Genomic DNA, 19,323 nt, shown 5'->3' with positions numbered 1-19,323 from the left:
ATCCCAGGTCAGATAAATGATTGGGGACAAATCTTCATATGATCCTTCATTTCTGCTGGTAATTATCAAGAGGAGAACAGTGAACGTTAAGGAGGATTATATATGTACTATGTACTACCTTAGAACTGTATCATTACATTCCTGTACTACTGGATTTCAGATATGTTTCATCGCAAAACTTCCCTTATCAAATTATGTACAATTTTTCTTCTCTAAAAGTACCATAAAAATAGTCAAGAGTGCATCTTCATGGATATCAAACAATTTTCTACACTATTTTCTTTGAATTGTGCATTTAAATTGCTGAACTCAATTTCCTGATACTCTTCCGTACTGAATGTTCATGAGAGCCACAGACTATGAAACTTTCGTGTATTTAATAACTGGCAATTTGGTTACTTTTCATCACTTAAATAACCATGCAACAATTGGCCTTCTGTGTTAGGAAGAGCGTTATACTACAGTGTACAGCATGACAATTTTTAGCTTCTGTGGCCATGTGCAGCAACATTTCTCGCAGACTGGTCACAGGCCTCTTCGAGATGTCACAAGATAACTTACAAAACGATTTAGAGCATATTACTTATATATTTGATAATCAGAGAGGTGGGAATGGGTGCAGAAGCGAGATAAACCGAGTTTTATGGGATGTCAGAGCTTTCTAGCCATATTGCCCCTGGAACTCCCATAGCAAGTACGTGGTAAACTGTATTCTTAAGGCAAGGATAGAAGGCCAAAACCTGTACTCTTCTCCACAAAATCTCATCTAGTTCAATCCATGAATCTCTCAAAGCGACCAGTATTTTTTTACACAAAATTTAGATCACTGAACTACGGGTAGCAACAGAGTCGAGATAACTAGCAAGTCTAAGGGTATTCTCAACCGTAGTTCGCGTTTAATCTTTGTGTAACTGAAACACTGCGTTGAATGTTGAACTGTCAGTTGCTATTTAGAAAATATTGTATGATACAATTTTTGTAGAAATTTCCTCTGCGTTTCACTTTCAAAACATTCGTTGTTCGCAAGAGTCAAACCATGGGATGAAATTAGAGCCTAACGTGTTGTGCAGGATGCACTTTTGAGGTCGTCGAACCGACCAGCAGGAGGCTGGGCTACACAAATTAGTCAGTTAAAAGGATAATCCCCGACTACTCTTCAGCTGTGAATATATGTATAATGAAACAGGTCTCTCTCTCTCTCTCTCTCTCTCTCTCTCTCTCTCTCTCTCTCTCTCTCTCTCTCTCTCTCTCTCTCTCTCTCTCTTCCCTGAGACACATATTGGTGCACAACTTTCCCAGTCTAGAATGTTGTTACAAAAAACAAAAGAACTTGGTGCCCGCCTGAAATTAAAAGTACGAGCTTCGGAAATACGATCGTATTCAAATACACTGCACCTTGTTCCTAATGTACAGCATATTGCTAATAAATGGCTGAAAAAATGCGAAGTTACCGTCATAATGCTTGGTGATTATTGGGCTAATATCAAAATCATACTATGTACTGGGTATGGTCACCCAGAGCATGAATTTCCATAACATATGGATTCGAGAGTTTGCTTAGACCTAGAAAACCTCCACCAACAACTGACTAACGAATTTAGAGACTGATATAAAAGTTTGTGACTGCAAAATATAAAAAAGTAAATCTAATTTACTCATACCATGTGACCCTGTTGTCTTCTGCATAACCATCATGTTGAATACCATGTTTCATCTAACAGATCCAGTTTATCGTTGGCTTCAGTTATCTTCAGTCTTCTTGGCTGGGGGTTATTTTCATCTCATTCTCACTGGCAAGTTTTGTTTTCAGTATTACTGGCTGGTGTTTTCATTTTTGTTAGCTGCAGTTAACTTCATTCTTATGAGCTGAAGTTCTACTCCTACTGGTTGGGTTTATCTTCATATTGGCCCGATGTTACCTTCAGTCTTTTCGGCTGTGGGTAATCTTCATTCGTACTGTGTAGGATTATCTCTACTCTTACGTTCCGTGGAACGTTTTCATTCGTATTAGTTCTGATTATCTTTGTTCTTTCTGGCTGAGAAACTTTTATTCTTACTGGCTGTGGTCATCATCGCTCGTACTAGCGGGCGTTATCTCCATCTTACTGGCTAAGAATTACCTTTATCCTTACATTTTGGAGTTTCTTCATTCATGCTGGTTGGAGACGATCCTCACTGCTACTGACTTGGGTTAACATAACTCATTCGCTGGTGTCATTGTTTCTCCCTGGCGTGAGGATTGTCACTATCTACATCAGACTGATGTTAGTGATTTTCGAAATCTCTTTTGTCACACCTTGTAACACTGACCGATCCTTTTCTCACTTAATCATACCCTGGCTGACCTTCGTAAGAACTACGTCACACGGCGACTACTACCCTTAATTGTTTTTGAAAGCAATCTGCATTCAGTGACTCTTTTAAGGTGACATATTATCATTATAATAGATGACATCCATGCAATATCAATGCGTGCTTGAGGGTGTTGTAGTGAAAGATGTCATCTGTAGGAATGGGTGAATATAAAGCGCAAAAAAGACATTCAAATATAACTTTTAAATGTTCCATATGACTTTTGTCGCCTGCGGTGCAGCTTCGTTACCTGTTGCCAAGTATCGACGTGTATGTGCAAGTCGTTCCCAGCAGTCATAGCCTTTCTCATTTTCGTATCATTTTTCTTTATGAAGGATGATACCAATCGCAACAGATGAATCTACTGGGTTTTGTCCAGTCTGGTCCATTTCCTTATTTCCTCTGCATCCTCTGTCATTTCCTTCACTAGCCGATGGTAAACGCACTGTTTCTCCTCGCTGTAACCACGAACGTACCCAAGTGCGTCTTTTTGAACGTATGGCTCTGCTTCGCTTCGCTACTGCCGTTATATACTGCAGAATCGCAGCCTCTTGAACATTCTTCGGAGCCACCTTTGTTGGTGCAAACATGTGTCCTAGCACATGACCAGCTCGGTGGTTCTTCTGGGACACGTTAAAAAAAAAAAACGAGTTTTGTGAGAGACGACGACCAATGTACACAAAGAAAGTGCTTGTGTGACATCGTCTTAATAGGAGTGAAACAAGAGTAACCAGGTTAAGCTCCAAGTTGAACCATTTTAACTAGGAAGATAACTTACACACAATCACGGTTATCGTGCAGGGTAAACTATATATCCCAACATGGACAGATGACAACAGACAAATGACCACGGATAAAGCGACCCGTAAATGTCTGTCATGCTACGCAGGTGCCAGTAATGTCATTCTACCTCAAAAAGAAGGAATGGTATAAAACCTTTTTTTGCTGGGAAGCTTAGCAAAACTCTCTCTCACGAGATGACATGATAAGTTGTATCTATGAACTTAAAACATTTCTAATTGTCTTTGAATCTAGTCAGTTACAATGAATTGTGCTCTAGTGCTTATGTGATCGGCACGCTGTACGCTTAATCATTATTTGGACAAGCAAATTCGGAGTACCGTCTATCTTCACGTAATAGACTGATAAAGAAACGAAACTATTTCATTTCACATACATGAAAAAAAGTAAAATTATTAGATAATTGAATTATTTACCTGTTCGGATGATCAGACAAGAGTGAGTTCCTTTCTTTCCAAGCTCTGTCGTTTGGTTCCCTCGAATTTTCCTCTCTAGATTTCCTCGAATCATCTTAATGTGTTCTCTAGTTTGGTCATATCACTACGGGTTTGTGTTCTAGGTGTACATGGTAAACCGTACTCACATGTATCCAGTACTTAGAGTGACCATTTTTCTTTAACTGAGGTGTTCCCATAATTCTGTGAATGAAAAGAAATTGAGCAGATATAGTAGGGAGATAAATTAAAAATTGAGCATTTGAAAATCATACAGGTCATCAGTAATGATAATATTCAGTGTTCAAAAGTCACAATAGAGAAATATTGCTTAAAATAATGTTTTTACTAAGGTACAGTGGAAGGTATATTCCAGGGTTCCTGTAGTAACAGGATCCAAGAAGTATTAAGCATTCTAAACCAGTAAATATACTAACCTGTACATTTACATCAATTTTCCACTGATATGTCTTACTAGTGGCTGACTTCAAGATGTAATCATCTAGAGCCGATAAAACTGTGTAGCGACCCCACTGTCACCCCAGAAGAGTCACCTTAATAACGACGCTTTGGCTGGGTGGCAGGTGACAGCATGTGACCGCACCCGACCTAATGACCCCAGGAGAAATGTGTTTGGAGGCCCAACGTGCAGCTGCAACTACAGTATCAATCCATGACAGGCTGACACCCGCACTCGAAGTTCGGCGGTGGCTGATCAAAAGATGCCACTGTAATTACAGATGACCTGACCCTTTCCACGAGAAGAGCCGCTCTCAGTCCACCTACATGGAGGTCAAAGCAGTCAGGCAGTTGACTCACCACTGGACAACAAGTGTAACACTCCGGTACCTGAAGTCTTGGCGCAATGACTCCACACTCAAGTCACACGTAGGGTGTCTTTTCCGTCGAGTTTCATTGTGGTGTCTTGTTTCCGAGGTTCACCTTCGACAGGATTTGCGAGGGACATCGCTTCCGCCCACCGCGAAAAGCAGTTGTCATAACAAGAGATCTACGGCCACACCCGCGGGACTTCTGCAACCCTAGCACATCTCCATGAGCTTCCTGCAACCCAAGCATTAACCAGCAGTCGCTGCACACTCCAGTTGCCTCCTGCAACCCAATCACAAACCGGCAGCCCCAAACACACTAGCAGCCGCGATACGTGCCACACCCAACACCTCCTACAGGAGCTCCACGTAGACTTGCCCTCTGTTGCCTCACCTTGTATGAATTCCCCAATAAAGCACTCTTGTTGTTTAACGTGTTTCCATGCCCCTTATCTCTGATATACCACTCCAATAATCCAACTAGAACTCTCACTTAAAGTGCATTCTTCAGGAACGGCGTTAATATGTGTGTAGTAATGGATATCAAATTTCACATAACACTAGCTCACCACCTCCCAGTTATAGAGCATTTCTTCGTACCATCCACTTTCTTGTTCTTGCATCTTACTACAGTCCACCGTACCCCTGTAGGACTGTTCTTTCTACCATCCACCTCCCCACCATTAGCCTGTTCTTCCTACCGTCCACCTCCCACCAATGGTTCGTTTCTACCATCTACCCGACTATTTGGATGTTATTCCCATCGACCACATCATGACTAGGATGTTCTTTCTGGCTTGCACCACCCAACTACTCATTATAGAGCTGTTCTTCCTACCATCCTCCTTCCACCATACTGTTGGGTTATTCTTTCTACCATCCACCACCTAATGACTGACTGGGTTGTTCTTCCTACCTTCAACTACCACACTACTGGGCTGTTCATTCTACTGTCCACCTTCTCGGTGCTGGGCTGTTCTCTCTATCATCCATTTCCCACCTACTGGCTTGTCAGTCAGATCATAATTGATGTATTCTTGATCCACAGGTTAGCTATGATCATCGCCTTGAGTGTCACAACAATATGCGTCATAATTACCATCATTATCATCATCTGTTGCTTCTGGTCACGCTGTCCTCTCTACACAGCGTGTCGGATACGATACCATCAAGATGACATTATTGCCTACGGTGGGTATCCCCCTGTTATATATGTCTTTTACTATGTTTCAGTTGTTTTTCTTTAATATGAAAAGCAACAGGTTATACTGAATTTGAAAAAAAGTTGAATAGAAATACAAATTACCGTGTTTCCACAGATTGGTACTCATGCCTGATACACTGGAAATTAATATAAGCAGTTTCTCATATCGATAGTCATAGGCTGTGTTTCTAGAAATTCATTTACCTAAATTAGTCTCAACATTTTTCCCACCCAATCTTTAATAAAGGCATTAGAAATTGGTGTATAAATATTCATCAGTATTCTTTTAGTGCCATTCATCGTTTCTTGATGCTCAGCAAGGAAGAAATACATACCCAATATATTGGGTGAATTTTGATGAAACGTTCTTAATGCTTGTAAATGCTAATCATGTTTTACAGAGTATCTCCATAACTTTGGCAACTAATTTATGACAATGAGCCAATCTGTTTCTGGTTTTAAAGTGAATCTGTCATGAAAGTTTTGTGCTTATATTTTTTTCTCACCTCTACAAGATAAAAAATATCATCACAATAACCTTCCTAAGATATGCATTTACAAACCTTTATTTGGTAAAAAATAGAAAAAAAGAATGCAAATTTGAAGAATGGTGCAGGGGGCTGCTTTGATTTCTCTAAAGGTTTGAATGGATACATCAATTCTAGGGCGACTCGCATTCACCAGGTCACGTATTTGTAGGCTGTTGGGTAGGGATTTAGAAATCCCTTCACATCAACATGAAGAAACTTTTGGTTTGATAGGTCTTTGTCTCCAAGAATGTTGTGAGGCCTAAATGTGGAGCATCAGTCATAATGGACAATAATTAAGGCTGTCTTAAGCTTGATGAACAGAGGCTCTTGCAAATACCTGCCTCTCTTTGAATTAACTGAAAAAAAAGTCAGTGCTTGGTAATATCCCAGAAACCTCTTATCAAAGGAATGTGCAATGTTTAGGCAGATATCTCAAAATCAAGTTCACTGGCAACAGAGATGTGAATAGGGAAGGAGGCTTTCAAATGGATACTTTCTGTAGGAGTGGCACTTCTTTACCACCAGAACCAGTGCATTACTCCTGACTTGCTTCTCCACTTCTATACATATGGATAGAGGGAACAGATGCTTTCTTTGCATCAGAATTACTAGAACCAGATTTTTCTTTCTCCCAGTTCATCCTCCGGGCAAAGTTCTCAAAATTACCGGTTTTCAGAGTTTAATTAATAATGCTAGTAGCCCCTAGGTGGAACAAACAACCCTGGTTCCAAATACTACTTCACGTTTGCTATATGACTTGTTTTATTCCTTTGGTTCTTCTAGACAACCTCATCTTTTTTAATGAGCCTTCCCTCAAAGTCCTGGATTCTGGAATTTGCATGTATGAATTGTCTCAAACACTTCCACATATAAAAGTTTGAACAGTGATTGACAGATGACCTTTTACACTATGTTTGTCTCTCTACTAGAGACTCCCAGTTGGTTTGGAAACCATTTCAGGCTCTCTTGACGATTTTAGTGTCTTAGAAGTTTTCACAGTTTTGTGTTTGGAGTTCATTTTTAGCCAGTTTCCTGACAAATACACATGGTGAGTAACACTATTTTCTTTCTATAAAAGTGCCATCAAAGAACCCCTTTCTTAAGGCTGTAATATGAACAGGTCCTGTCTGAGAAAAATTTCCCAAATCTTTGTTTGAGGAGATTAAATGCCTTTCACCTTCAGCATAAGTGGCAAGTTTACAATGTCTTGGACCTATCTCAGTCTGATAATTTTTCTGGTGACTGAACTCCTCAGTGTTTTATGCAAACTCTTTTCATAATAGCTTTGAGCTCTGGAAGGAAAGTTGATGAATTACAAGCCTTATCCATCCCCAGGGATGTTCGTTTTTCATGATGAACTCTTACAGGTGACGGTAAATTGAAACATCAGTTTTTTGGCTAAGAGTGAAACCATTAGATTTTGAAATATTTGTATCATCCATTCTTGGAAGGTTTTATCAAGAGAGTAATACACCACATGTTCATTTAAATCCCTTTGAGATCTTTTAGTTTTCACAAAAGATCACTAAGAGAATCATCTATTTATGCTCTGGAACCTTGATGACCCTTTTGGTGAGAAATATCTCTACATAGACCAAGAAACTCATCTTGACCTAACCTGGGCTTTACCCACAAGCATGTGTTTTTAGGAAAGTGGACTATGTTAGCCTTCCTCAGAAACTTTTTCAAAAGGCAATCAAGAAAAGGGGTCCTTGGTGAAATGGTACCTTAGTTTTTAAGTGGTAGATCTAACCTGTGATTGCATAGACCTAGTGATTCCTCCAATCAGAGATTTAGATTCTAGTATTCAGCCGATTCACTGGTGAAGATATTACATTTTTTTCGGTTTGGTCTGTTAGAAACTTTTTCCTCTAAGCATGCACCTCACATGGGTATACTGTCATTTCATAGGACAACAGAAGAAAAATGTAAGTTTTGAAAGTTGAAAAGATTTTACTCTCAGAGGTTGTGTCTAAAAGCAAATTTTCAGTCTCTTACCCAGCCTGGAGTTCTCCTCCTTAAAAAAAAAAAAAAAGGAAAAAATCTCTATACCATTTTTGGGGCTATCTTGGGTTGGTGTCATGACCTGCAAATTATATGCTCTAATCATGAAGGAATAAGAGGTTTTGTAATGTTGACCTGGTCACAGTCATTCATTAGCTGAAAGCGAGCCTGTAAGTCAAGCAAAAGGATTTAGTGATTCAAGGATTGAATGAAAAGGGTGAACACCTAAGATCATCCTCACCAATATCATTTGGGTTGAAATGATTGAGACCCTGATATTTCCCTGACCCTGACCATTTTGGGTGAATGAGGCATAAGAAAGATGAAAAAGACATTAATCTGAGCTTAGGTAACAATTGTATGTGAAAAATTATAGAAAGAAGGAAGTATGAGCAAAGGCAAAGATTCCAAAGCTTTGCTGTCTAAAGAAAGGAGATATCATAACAGTAAGCTCTCATGGGAAGCAACATCAAATCACAAGGCATGAGTTTGGGTCTTACAGGCTAGGACAAATGGAGGCAGCTCACAAGAGCAAGGATCAAGATAGCAATATCACAGTGAAGGGAAGATGGTTGACATGAGGCGATACCAGGGGAGTTGATAAGATGAAGGTTTCTGATTTCATTTTGCTAAAAGAAATGGAGGAAAAACCACCCCAGATATGAGAACAGTGCTCTTCACTAAAGTAAATAAGACCCAAGTAAAATGAAAATCTTATTTCAAATTTGGGTATCTGAGATGGCCATGAATCATACATATAACTCTGTGTTGTGGTTGATGTTGCTGATCATTATGCAGTCATGGGATGCCTGAGGTTGATCCCACACCATTTCAAATACTGGTCATGGTAGCTAATCCAGAATCAATGCAGTTGTACACCATCCCCTAGGGGTTGGAAATAGTATGGTCCTGGCCTGCCAAGTTTTTAGAAAGGTCCTGGGCAACACCAGGACTCTTTCATAGAAATTGGTCCTAGGGTAGTGATTGATAATGTTTTTTCTGATACATATTCACCATTTCTCATGTTAGTGAGGTAGCATCAAAAACAGATAGCTGAGCCTTGGAGGGAAAATCCTCAATTGGCCCCTTGCTCTTATCCCTTTTGGTCGCCTTCTATGACACACAGGGAATACATGGGAAGTATTCTTTCTCCCCTATACCCAGGGATATAATATATATCTTTTTTCTTTTTTTTTTTTTGCTTTGTTGCTGTCTCCCACGTTTGCGAGGTAGCGCAAGGAAACAGATGAAAGAAATGGCCCAACCCACCCCCATACACAATGTATATACATACACGTCCACACACGCAAATATACATACCTATACATCTCAATGTACACATATATATACACACACAGACACATACATATATACCCATGCACACAATTCACACTGTCTGCCTTTATTCATTCCCATCGCCACCTCGCCACACATGGAATACCATCCCCCTCCCCCTCATGTGTGCGAGGTAGCACTAGGAAAAGACAACAAAGGCCCCATTCGTTCACACTCAGTCTCTAGCTGTCATGCAATAATGCCCGAAACCACAGCTCCATTTCCACATCCAGGCCCCACACAACTTTCCATGGTTTACCCCAGACGCTTCACATGCCCTCATTCAATCCACTGACAGCACGTCAACCCCGGTATACCACATCGATCCAATTCACTCTATTCCTTGCCCGCCTTTCACCCTCCTGCATGTTCAGGCCCCGATCACACAAAATCTTTTTCACTCCATCTTTCCAGCTCCAATTTGGTCTCCCACTTCTCCTTGTTCCCTCCACCTCCGACACATATATCCTCTTGGTCAATCTTTCCTCACTCATTCTCTCCATGTGCCCAAACCATTTCAAAACACCCGCTTCTGCTCTCTCAACTACACTCTTTTTATTTCCACACATCTCTCTTACCCTTACATTACTTACTCGATCAAACCACCTCACACCACACATTGTCCTCAAACATCTCATTTCCAGCACATCCACCCTCCTGTGCACAACTCTATCCATAGCCCACGCCTCGCAACCATACAACATTGTTGGAACCACTATTCCTTCAAACATACCCATTTTTGCTTTCCGAGATAATGTTCTCGACTTCCACACATTCTTCAAGGCTCCCAGGATTTTCGCCCCCTCCCCCACCCTATGATTCACTTCCGCTTCCATGGTTCCATCCGCTGCCAGGTCCACTCCCAGATATCTAAAACACTTTACTTCCTCCAGTTTTTCTCCATTCAAACTTATCTCCCAATTGACTTGACCCTCAACCCTACTGTACCTAATAACCTTGCTCTAATATATATTGGGGATGAGAGAGCTTGGGAAGTGAGTCAGTTGTTGTTCGCTGATGATACAGCGCTGGTGGCTGATTCATGTGAGAAACTGCAGAAGCTGGTGACTGAGTTTGGTAAAGTGTGTGGAAGAAGAAAGTTGAGAGTAAATGTGAATAAGAGCAAGGTTATTAGGTACAGTAGGGGTGAGGGTCAAGTCAATTGGGAGGTGAGTTTGAATGGAGAAAAACTGGAGGAAGTGAAGTGTTTTAGATATCTGGGAGTGGACCTGGCAGCGGATGGAACCATGGAAGCGGAAGTGGATCATAGGGTGGGGGAGGGGGCGAAAATTTTGGGAGCCTTGAAAAATGTGTGGAAGTCGAGAACATTATCTCGGAAAGCGAAAATGGGTATGTTTGAGGGAATAGTGGTTCCAACAATGTTGTATGGTTGCGAGGCGTGGGCTATGGATAGAGATGTGCGCAGGAGGATGGATGTGCTGGAAATGAGATGTTTGAGGACAATGTGTGGTGTGAGGTGGTTTGATCGAGTAAGTAACGTAAGGGTAAGAGAGATGTGTGGAAATAAAAAGAGCGTGGTTGAGAGAGCAGAAGAGGGTGTTTTGAAATGGTTTGGGCACATGGAGAGAATGAGTGAGGAGAGATTGACCAAGAGGATATATGTGTCGGAGGTGGAGGGAACGAGGAGAAGAGGGAGACCAAATTGGAGGTGGAAAGATGGAGTGAAAAAGATTTTGTGTGATCGGGGCCTGAACATGCAGGAGGGTGAAAGGAGGGCAAGGAATAGAGTGAATTGGAGTCATGTGGTATACAGGGGTTGACGTGCTGTCAGTGGATTGAATCAAGGCATGTGAAGCGTCTGGGGTAAACCATGGAAAGCTGTGTAGGTATGTATATTTGCGTGTGTGGACGTGTGTATGTACATGTGTATGGGGGGGGGGGGCATTTCTTTCGTCTGTTTCCTTGCGCTACCTCGCAAACGCGGGAGACAGTGACAAAGTATAAAAAAAAAAAAAAAAAAAAAAAAAAAAAAAAAAAGTATATATATATATATATATATATATGTGTGTGTGTGTGTGTGTGTGTGTGTGTTCCTATGAGTCCATGGGGAAAATGAAACACAATAAATTCCCAAGTGCACTTTTGTGTGATAACCACATCATTAGGGGAGAGACAAAAGAGAAATATAACAGACAGTTGATATACAAAGAAGAGACGTAGCTAGGATGCCATTTGGTAAACATGCGATTGTCCAAGACTTGGACAATTGCATGTTTACCAAATGGCAGTCTAGGTACATCTCTTCATTGTATATCGACTGCCTGTCTCCCCTGATGATGTGATCATTACATGAAAGTGCATTATTGTGTTTCATTTTCCCCTTTGACTCTTATGAATATACTTGATCACGCACAAAATTGTGATCCTTTCCAATATATATGTGTGTGTGTGTATAGGTGGGTTGGGCTATTCCTCATCTGTTTCCTTGTGCTACCTCGCTAACATGGGAAACGGCGATTAAGTATAATGAAATTAGATATATATAAATATATATCATAGATGGGATGGCCTCACTTAAGTTGTTTAGTTGCCCATGACCTTATTTTATGTGCAAGTGTGTTATAACTTTGTCATGTAACAAATATGGTCACATTAAATTCAGCATACATGTTTTGACAAACATGGGGAAATCAAATATTGTATAGTGGTTAGATTATCTTTTATGTTGGTGAGATACTCATTTTATTTCACCTTTAATGATGCAATAAAATCACATGTACATATTTGTGTTTATGCTCATTATAAATTTTAATCTCAAGACATTAGCTTTGCTTGATTATGTTGAATTTACAATGAACTTAACATTTGTTTTGCTCATCCAAGGCTGAATTTCAAAGATTGAGCCAAATTGCACATCCCCATGTCCATTTAAATTATGTCCTGAACTTTAGTTTCTGTTCACTTGTTAAACAAAACTATAATAATTCAAATATCACTTATTATCCAGTTTGAAAATGAAACTAATCATGCATCATCCATATGCTGATGTGTATCTACATCCCCAACTTTCAAATCACAAACTTTGCTAAGTCTTGATGGGTGTGAGACAAAAGGTGGAATTACTCATCATTCATTAGCTGAAGTCTGAAGATGGAGCCATATCACAGCCATCTAGACTTTTCTTTTACCATATTACTAAATCAGCCATGGAAGGTCAAGGTATAGAACATTTGGAACTACCCTTGGATTTTCTAGGCTAAAAGCTACAACTTCCTATAAGCTCATATCAAAACCTGACCTCTACCCCCAGAGAGTGATCTGCATATCATCTTACCAATGGGGACCTACTTACTGCTAAGTGAAAAGATGCAACCAGGATAAGGAAACTTGCCAAAGGTTTCACCCCATTTGGGGATCAAACCCAGTTCCTCTCTCACTTGCAAGGCAAGTGTGCCGACTACTAAGCTACAGGTCCCCCTCTTCTCTGTACTTCTTATGTTTGGGTTTAATGCAGTATTATTGTACATGCTTTTCCAGTAATTGTCAATGGTTCACTTAAATCATGTCATATCTTGCTTGGTCTTGCTGATATTGCTTTGCTAAGCTGCCATGGCTAGGCCATTCATGACATTCCACCTAAGAATATACCATTCCTCACTGGCTATTTCTTTGAAGTAGTTTGCATTGTTGAATCCAATGGTTTCATGAATCAAAATTATGAATGTAAGAAGAGTGATATTCCTGTAAAGCTGAAGTTTTTCTAAATTTGGCTTTTCTGTGGTTACCACTTTCCTATTCCTCATGCTTTAAGTAGAAGAGGTAAAGAATGTGTAACAAGTGGCTTAAACTATCCCTTCATTATGCTTTACTTAGTAAAACAGTATATGAAAAAAATATTGCTAGATCCATCTCACCAAATTAGTACAACTGCAAGAATGCTATGTAGCTTATTCTGTTTCTAAGAACTTGGTGCTTACAGAAATCACTTTTAATTGCTGAGATTTATTTGATACCCTAAAGTACTGTAAATTATTAGAATTATGTAAAGACTACTTAGTGGGAAATTTTCATATAGATAATCCAGAAACAAATAGTGATATCTTATAATTAGCCTTAGATCAGGAATTGAAGGAGAAATGCTCATCCCTACTAATATAAGTTACATATGCTTAATGAGACTCTACATAGAATTTTCTCTGTGGGTAGTCATACAAAGTGGTATAATCTTCCTGATAAGAATTTTGCCTTGCATAGGGAAACCAGACAAAAAATTCTTTTACAATCTCTTGAAAAATGCAGGGCTGCTGTGCTTTACTTTTTATATAGCTAACATGGATTTTTTTTTTTTTTTTGACACATAGCATGGCAGACATTTAAGGAATGTTTAGTCTGTTGCTGTTGTCCTTGTTTATTATCAGGAGCCACACTTTGCTCTGTGACTTAAGCTTGGCCACATCTTGAAAAATCTAAATCCAACACTCATTAAAGATTATGCAGTTGCTTCCCAACATCTAAATAACAGAACTCCTTCAGGAGCAGGGCTGCCCTTTCCTTAGCTTTTCTCTTCTCACCAGCCACTGACTTTACTCATAATACATTTCCAAATCTTTCTTTCCCTTTATCTTGGTTCCCTTCACAGCCAAAGCATCCAGGTGTCTTTCCTCAAACATACTACCAATATCTCCTTGTTTCACGTTGGTTACATCCACACATATTTAGACACCCTAGCCTGAGCCTTTGAGGAGGATGAACTCTCCTTGCTTGGCCCCTCCTCTGTTCCTTCTTTCTGAAATTGAAATGAGAATGAGAAGGGGGGATTTCCAGTCCCCCCACTCCTGTCACCTTTACTTGCATCCTATGACACACAGGGAATATAGAAGTAGAATGCTTTTCCCCTACCCAGGAATAATATATGTATATAATCCCTGGGGATAAAGAGGATATACGCGTCAGAGGTGGAGGGAACGAGAAGTGGGAGACCAAATTGGAGGTGGTAAGATGGAGTGAAAAAGATTTTGAGCGATCGGGGCCTGAGCATGCAGGAGGGTGAAAGGCGTGCAAGAAATAGAGTAAATTGGAATGATGTGGTATACTGGGGTCGACATGTCAATGGATTGAACCAGGGCATGTGAAGCATCTGGGGTAAACCATGGAAAGTTTTGTGGGGCCTGGATATGGAGAGGAAGCTGTGGTTTTGGTGCATTATACATGACAGCTGGAGACTGAATGTGAACGAATGTGGCCTTTTTGTCTTTTCCTAGTGCTATCTTGCACGCATGCGGGGGGTGTCATTTCATGTGTGATGGGATGGCGACGGGAATGAATAAAGGCAGCAAGTATAAATTGTGTACATGTGTATATATGTATTTGTCTGTGTATGTATATATATGTATATGTTGAAATGTATAGGTATGTATATGTGCGTGTGTGGATGTGTATATTTATACATGTGAATGTGGGTGGGTTGGGCCATTCTTCCGTCTGTTTCCTTGCGCTACCTTGCTAATGAGGGAGACAGCAAGAAAGTAAAATAGATAAATAAATGAATAAATAAGAATATATGGTGTGAGAGGCAAGTTGTTAGAAGCAGTGAAAAGTTGTTATCGAGGATGTAAGGCATGTGTATGTGTAGGAAGAGAGGAAAGTGATTGGTTCTCAGTGAATGTAGGTTTGCGGCAGGGGTGTGTGATGTCTCCGTGGTTGTTTAATTTATTTATGGATGGGGTTGTTAGGGAGGTGAATGCAAGAGGTTTGGAAAGAGGGGCAAGCATGCAGTCTGTTGGGGATGAGAGAGCTTGGGAAGTGAGTCAGTTGTTGTTCGCTGATGATACAGCGCTGGTGGCTGATTCATGTGAGAAACTGCAGAAGCTGGTGACTAAGTTTGGTAAAGTGTGTGAAAAGAGAAAGCCGAGAGCAAATGTGAATAAGAGCAAGGTTGTTAGGTAAAGTAGGGTTGAGGGACATGTCAGTTGGGAGGTAAGCCTAAATGGAGAAAAACTGGAGGAAGTGAAGTGTTTTACATATCTGGGAGTGGATTTGGTAGAGGATGGAACCATGGAAGCGGAAGTGAATCATAGGGTGGGGGAGGGGGCAAAAGTTCTGGGAGTATTGAAGAATGTCTGGAAGTCGAGAACATCATCTCGGAAAGCAAAAATGGGTATGTTTGAAGGAATAGTGCTTCCAACAATGTTATATGGTTGTGAGGCATGGGCTATGGATAGAGTTGTGCAGAGGAGGGTGGATGTGCTGGAAATGAGATGTTTGAGGACAATATGTGGTGTGAGGTGGTTTGATCGAATAAGTAATAATAGGGTAAGAGAGATATGTGGTAATAAAAAGAGTGTGGTTGAGAGAGCAGAGGAGGGTGTTTTGAAATGGTTTGGTCACATGGAGAGAATGAGTGAGGAAAGATTGACCAAGGGGATATATGTGTTGGAGGTGGAGGGAACGAGGAGAAGGGGGAGACCAAATTGGAGGTGGAAAGATGGAGTGAAAAAGATTTTGAGTGATCGGGGCCTGAACATGCAGGAGGGTGAGAGGCGTGCAAGGAATAGAGTGAATTGGAATGATGTGGTATACTGGGGTCGACGTGCTGTCAATGGGTTGAACCAGGGCATGTGAAGTGTCTGGGGTAAACCATGGAAAGTTCTGTAGGGCCTGGATGTGGAAAGGGAGCTGTGGTTTCAGTGCATTATTACATGACAGCTAGAGACCGAGTGTGAATGAATGTGGCCTTTGTTGTCTTTTTCTAGTGCTACCTCGCGCACATGAGGAGGGAGGGGGTTGTTATTTCATGTGTGGCGGGGTGGCGATGGGAATGAATAAAGGCAGACAGTATGAATTATGTACATGTGTATATATGTATGTGTCTGTGTGTGTATATATATGTATATGTATATTTGCGTGTGTGGACATGTATGTATATACATGTGTATGTATATACATGTTACTGGACTCACCTACATGAGGCTTGACCAAAAGCATACAATCACCTTTGACAAGGTTGTATCATTGGGAGCGCATTCTCGTTAAATAACACATCACTCCAGAGGAGATCAAACTTCCCTGCTATGGGAAGTAACACAGAATTAGGCTGCAGGAGCCTTACAAAGAGGTTCTGAGTAATACTTGGACTTTCTTAGAAAGAGGTCATTGGGTAATTGTACATTGAATTAATAAAAATACAGTATATGATTAAAGAATGTAAGAAAGCGACTGCTGATATTTTAAAGATATTTCTATAACTTCTTCATGAATATCTTTAATGACTGATGATTATGTTAGATGTTAGAGTGGCAAATGCAGGATGTTTGATAATAGGAGGTATGTGGAGTGCGAGAGTTGTGAAGAGACATATGGTGGTGAAAGCCCTGCATAAGATGAAGTATGGTAAAGGTTCTGAGATGGATGGGGTTGCAGTTGAAATTTTCAAGAAAGAGCATGACAGTGTTACCGATTGTTTAGTCAGCATTCAGAGTATGCATCAACCAGTGTGATGTGTATAAGAATTGGAAGAATGCCTGTTTAATGCTACTGCATAAAGGAAAGGCGATAAAAGTGAATGCTTGAATTATGGAGATTTAACTTCGAGTGTACTGTACCTGGCAAGTTGTATGGGAGAGTGGTGACAGTGGGAGGTGGCATACACAGAGCTTCAGACAGGGGAGGAGTAATATGGCTCCAAGAGTGGAGAGTATAGGTAGACAAAGCGTTTCTTTTGAAGTTATGTGAAAAATATTTGGAGATAGAATTCATGTACAAGTTATGTACATGTGTAATGTAATATTGCATGTATATTGTTGCTTCTATGATGTCAGGGTACTATGCTGTGATTGTATGGTCGTCTGCATATGAAGAGACTGAAGAGCTTTAGAGAAAGAACTGCCCCTTGGAGAACTCCATTGTAGAGCTTACCAGTATTAGAGGTGAAGCCTTTTTGAGTGACTGGCTTGACAAACAGCTTTGAAGTTGATCAATCCTTTTTTTCCATTGTTGTGGAGAATGATGTCAAATATCTTTTGTGTGAACGTGTGCCAGGGGACAGTGCTTTGTTGATGTTTGTTCAACTAATGATGTACAGGAATGGGTATATGGTTGGCTGAAGCCATCTAGGATAGGTTGTGTAAGTTTTGTGTTGTAGTTGTATGATTGAGTCTAAGAATCATGCTGAGTAATTAAGATTGCAATATTTTTCTCAATTCTGATTTGGATCAGTATTTTAAAGATTTTGGATACTGAAGACTGAAGTGATAAAAGGTAGTAAGAAGAGGGGAAATTTGCTTCAGGATTCTGTGTGTGAAAAGCCGTGTTTGTTGATGTTATCCCTGACCTGTTGCTAGAGTCCAAAGTAGGAGAATAGTTAAAGAGACAAACTGTCTGCTAAAAAATATCAGAATAGCTTTCAGGTATATGGATAAGTTGATATTTAGCAAGCTGTCCATATCCTAATTATGGCAAAAACTTGAATATGCTCCTCAAATTTGGTCATGAAACACAGTTGACAAAGAAGGCAGCCAGGAGGAGGTCACCAACAATGTTACTATAACTAAGAAAGCTGAGTTACAGGGAAAGGTTAGAGGCTTTGAATTTGCCCACCTTGGAAGAGAGTAGAGTGAGGGGTGACCTATTATAAATTCTAAACCAGATTGATGTCATGGATAGTGAACATTTCTTCAAAAGATGTAGAGATGAAGCAACTGAAAGATGTGGTATTTATTTAAGCAAGAAACCTATTAAAAAAGATGTAGAGAAGCTTTTTTTTATTATTTAAGAGTAATGGATGAATGGACATGATTAAAGCAGGCAACATGTACAGATTTAAGAAGCTGTATGATAGTAGAAAATGTTCAAGAGATGGGGTTCCATAAGTGTAAAACTCCCTACCCATATAGATAGGCAATTAAAAGTAGGTAAACGTTTACCCACTGCACCTTACACCAGAAACCCCTATGTTGACCAATCCTAAAAGGAAGGATGAACAGCTGGATTGGCTGTGAGCCAGCTGCCTTATTCAGGCTGGTCTCCTGGAATCAGTGGGATGCAGTGCTGACCAATGCACTACAAAGGCTTTGTGTCTCACTTTATTGATGTGAATTTGAAAACAGAAAATTAGTGTAATAAAAATGCTATTTCATTCATTGATTTTTTGTCTACAGAAGTAAAAGACTTACCCAAGTTGATGCACAATCCCTAAGAAGTTTTCTTACAACAATATAAACTCTTTTTACCTTTTTGAATAAGGAGCATGAACATCATTATTGGTTTGTAGATGACTTTCTTTTGTTAGAAGTATTTTCATTAATTGTGTGAGAAGAATATTCCCATGAAAGTAAATGGACCATCCACAATATATATTAGGTTGCAGACAGATAATCATTATTGTATTAGCATATTACAGATGCAACAAGCAGGATAGCCTGAAAGTCAGCTAGGGATTTTGCTCATTGAAATCCCCTAGTGTGAAGCCAGAGACTGGCACAACAATGTGCAGTCTATGCAATAATTTCCATGCTTGCCTTTACATGTGTGTATAGGAGTTCTGTATTTATTTCCTAGGTAGTTAAAGTGTTGTATCGCTAAAGTAGTTGAGTGTTCCCATTAACTTTCCTCTTAATAGGACATGCATAGAATATTCAATGAAAAACTTAATCATAATACAGTATTATTTTCATAAATCAGATAATTCAGCAGGTTTCTCATTGATGACTACAGAACCACCACATTATCAATATGGTTATAGTTCAATTGTGCATTTTGAGGGTTTGCTGAAGCAACACTCGTGGGTTTTAACTAAATATTCTAACTTTTAGTGTACTCTTCAAATATTTCTACAAATAAATGAAGTTCAGAACTAAAGACTTAATCTTATGGTATAC

The 19,323-nt window shown here is 39.9% G+C and overlaps 2 protein-coding genes across 3 annotated transcripts in view; one reads left to right on the top strand and one right to left on the bottom strand.

The window, feature by feature from the left end:
• Positions 1–19,323, bottom strand: part of LOC139749365 (uncharacterized) — a 492,874-nt gene that overhangs the window by 430,993 nt on the left and 42,558 nt on the right. For both annotated transcript variants that reach the window (XM_071663129.1, XM_071663130.1), the window contains exon 3: positions 3,570–3,791. The gene's annotated coding sequence lies outside the window, so the exon portion shown is untranslated. The remainder of the gene's footprint in view (positions 1–3,569; positions 3,792–19,323) is intronic.
• The window catches only part of LOC139749366 (uncharacterized), a 64,693-nt gene that overhangs the window by 39,322 nt on the left and 6,048 nt on the right, over positions 1–19,323 (top strand). Inside the window, exon 3 of the mRNA XM_071663132.1 lies at positions 5,463–5,605. Coding sequence (XP_071519233.1) covers positions 5,463–5,605 — 143 coding nt within the window. The remainder of the gene's footprint in view (positions 1–5,462; positions 5,606–19,323) is intronic.

Source organism: Panulirus ornatus, chromosome 7, assembly GCF_036320965.1.
Source record: "Panulirus ornatus isolate Po-2019 chromosome 7, ASM3632096v1, whole genome shotgun sequence".
NCBI classification, from domain to species: Eukaryota; Metazoa; Arthropoda; class Malacostraca; order Decapoda; family Palinuridae; genus Panulirus; species Panulirus ornatus.
Note: the sequence above shows the minus strand (reverse complement) of the source record. Positions and strands in the feature narration are given on the sequence as shown.